This window comes from Rhinichthys klamathensis, unplaced genomic scaffold (assembly GCF_029890125.1).
Source record: "Rhinichthys klamathensis goyatoka isolate OS25496 unplaced genomic scaffold, OSU_Roscu_1.1 h1tg000004l_1, whole genome shotgun sequence".
NCBI lineage: Eukaryota > Metazoa > Chordata > Actinopteri > Cypriniformes > Leuciscidae > Rhinichthys > Rhinichthys klamathensis.
In genome coordinates this window covers 1226619-1228347 of record NW_026606557.1, presented here as the reverse complement: position 1 = coordinate 1228347, position 1729 = coordinate 1226619, and the positions used below count along the sequence as shown (strand labels likewise).

The 1729-nt window shown below is 44.2% G+C and overlaps 1 protein-coding gene across 1 annotated transcript; it reads left to right on the top strand.

Moving 5' to 3' along the window:
* Positions 1–540: 540 nt before the first annotated feature.
* On the top strand, positions 541–1073 carry ftr55 (finTRIM family, member 55). The gene is made up of 2 exons (XM_056250764.1): positions 541–633; positions 729–1073. Exons 1-2 carry the CDS (start codon positions 559–561, stop codon positions 975–977), a joined length of 324 nt encoding a protein of 107 aa, XP_056106739.1. The 5' UTR covers positions 541–558; the 3' UTR covers positions 978–1073.
* Positions 1074–1729: the final 656 nt, after the last annotated feature.

Sequence of the window (1729 nt, the reverse complement as noted above, 5' to 3'; positions counted from 1 at the left end):
GTTTCTACCTCAGGATTCCTTCCCGAGTACGACAGCTCCAATTTGGATCCAACTCTTACACAGATTTCAGATGACCAAACACCTGTGTACAGAGGACGCCAACCCCTGCGAGGACTTCAGATGATGCTTAACAATGAATCAACATAAAAAAATGACAAATGTTTTATATGTTTTATATATTGTAATCATTATGATCACAACTTGTCGTAATTTGTTTAACTCTTTCCCCGCCATTGACGGATTTTCCGGCTTTCCGTGTTTTCACTTTTATATGGTAGGGGGTGCTATCATGCATCTTCTGAAAGAGAACAGAATCTCCGGATCAAAAGACAGGCAAACAAGAGGCAGAGACGAGTGATCAAAGCATTGCCAGTTGTAGTCTTTGAAAAAAAGCTTTTTGTTCAGAATGTGGCTTGTTTTTAATGAAACTTACCAACATGCAAGTGTTATAAAAATAATGCATGAAGCTAGAATGAAACTAAGATTTTTGTGTGCTAGTAGTTTTTTGTCATTTGCTGTCATTGGTTTGTCCTCCAGAAACAGCTGAAGGAGACGCAGATGAAGATCCGTCAGAGAATCCAGCAGAGACAGAAAGATCTTCAGCATCTGAGAGAGGCTGTGAAGTCTCATAAGGTGAGTCTGGAGAAGAAGAGAAGTGTGAGACGTCTCAGTTTGGACTCTGTCAGTCCTGCTGAAGCCACTGTGTGATTGTGATGTGTGTGTAACAGCGCTCTGCACAGACAGCAGTGGAGGACAGTGAGAGGATCTTCACTGAGATCATCCGCTCCATTGAGAGAAGCCGCTCTGAGGTCACACAGCGGATCAGAGATCAGGAAAAGACTGCAGTGAGTCGAGCTGAAGGACGACTGGAGCGACTGGAGCAGGAGATCAATGATCTGAGGAGGAGAGACGCTGAGCTGGAGCAGCTTTCACACACACAAGATCACATCCAGTTCCTGCAGGTAACAGAGATCTAGGAGAACAGGATCATAGTGGACTTGAGCAAGATCCTGCTATGACAGAGAAACATTTCATGAGAGCAGAATGAGCCGTTGACTGAGATGTTGTCAGGAATTCAGTGGTGGAATCCCACAGCAAGTGCTTGGGAGCACTTCGACTCAGCGCATATATATCTATATCAGCGCAGTAATATCATCACTCCGGAGAGGGAGAGGGGGAGGTGACTTTTCACGAGTGATGATATTACTGCGCCGAGTCGAAGTGCTCCCAAGCACTTGCTGTGGTATTCCGCCACTGAATTCCTGACAACATCTCAGTCAACAGCTCATTCTGCTCTTATGAAATGTGGTATTCCACCATACATTACAGTTATCCACTTTACACGCTTAGAAAAGCGCAACGTTTTATTTTGTGTCACCATTCCTGTAACTGTATTTAAATAGGGAAAATGTGGAGGTGTTTGGTCGCTTCTCTGTTTGGATCCTAATGAATGAACTGGGCTAAGTTAAGTGCTATCAAGTGTCTCACGCGCCAGAGCAATTGAGTGCACGCACTGAGACGAGAGAGGTATGTATTAACTCGTCTTAGTTAAGGGAATAACATAGTTTAATATGAAAAAATGGTGGAGTATCCCTTTAAACAAAAATATTCCTGTTCAACTCCTCCCACAGTGGTGGCCGCTGGACCCAAGCCGCAGAAAGTAAGTTCTTAACTCTCATCTCTCAACGCAGTTCGAGTTCCCATTCGAAAGGGAACTGCCCGTTCCCTT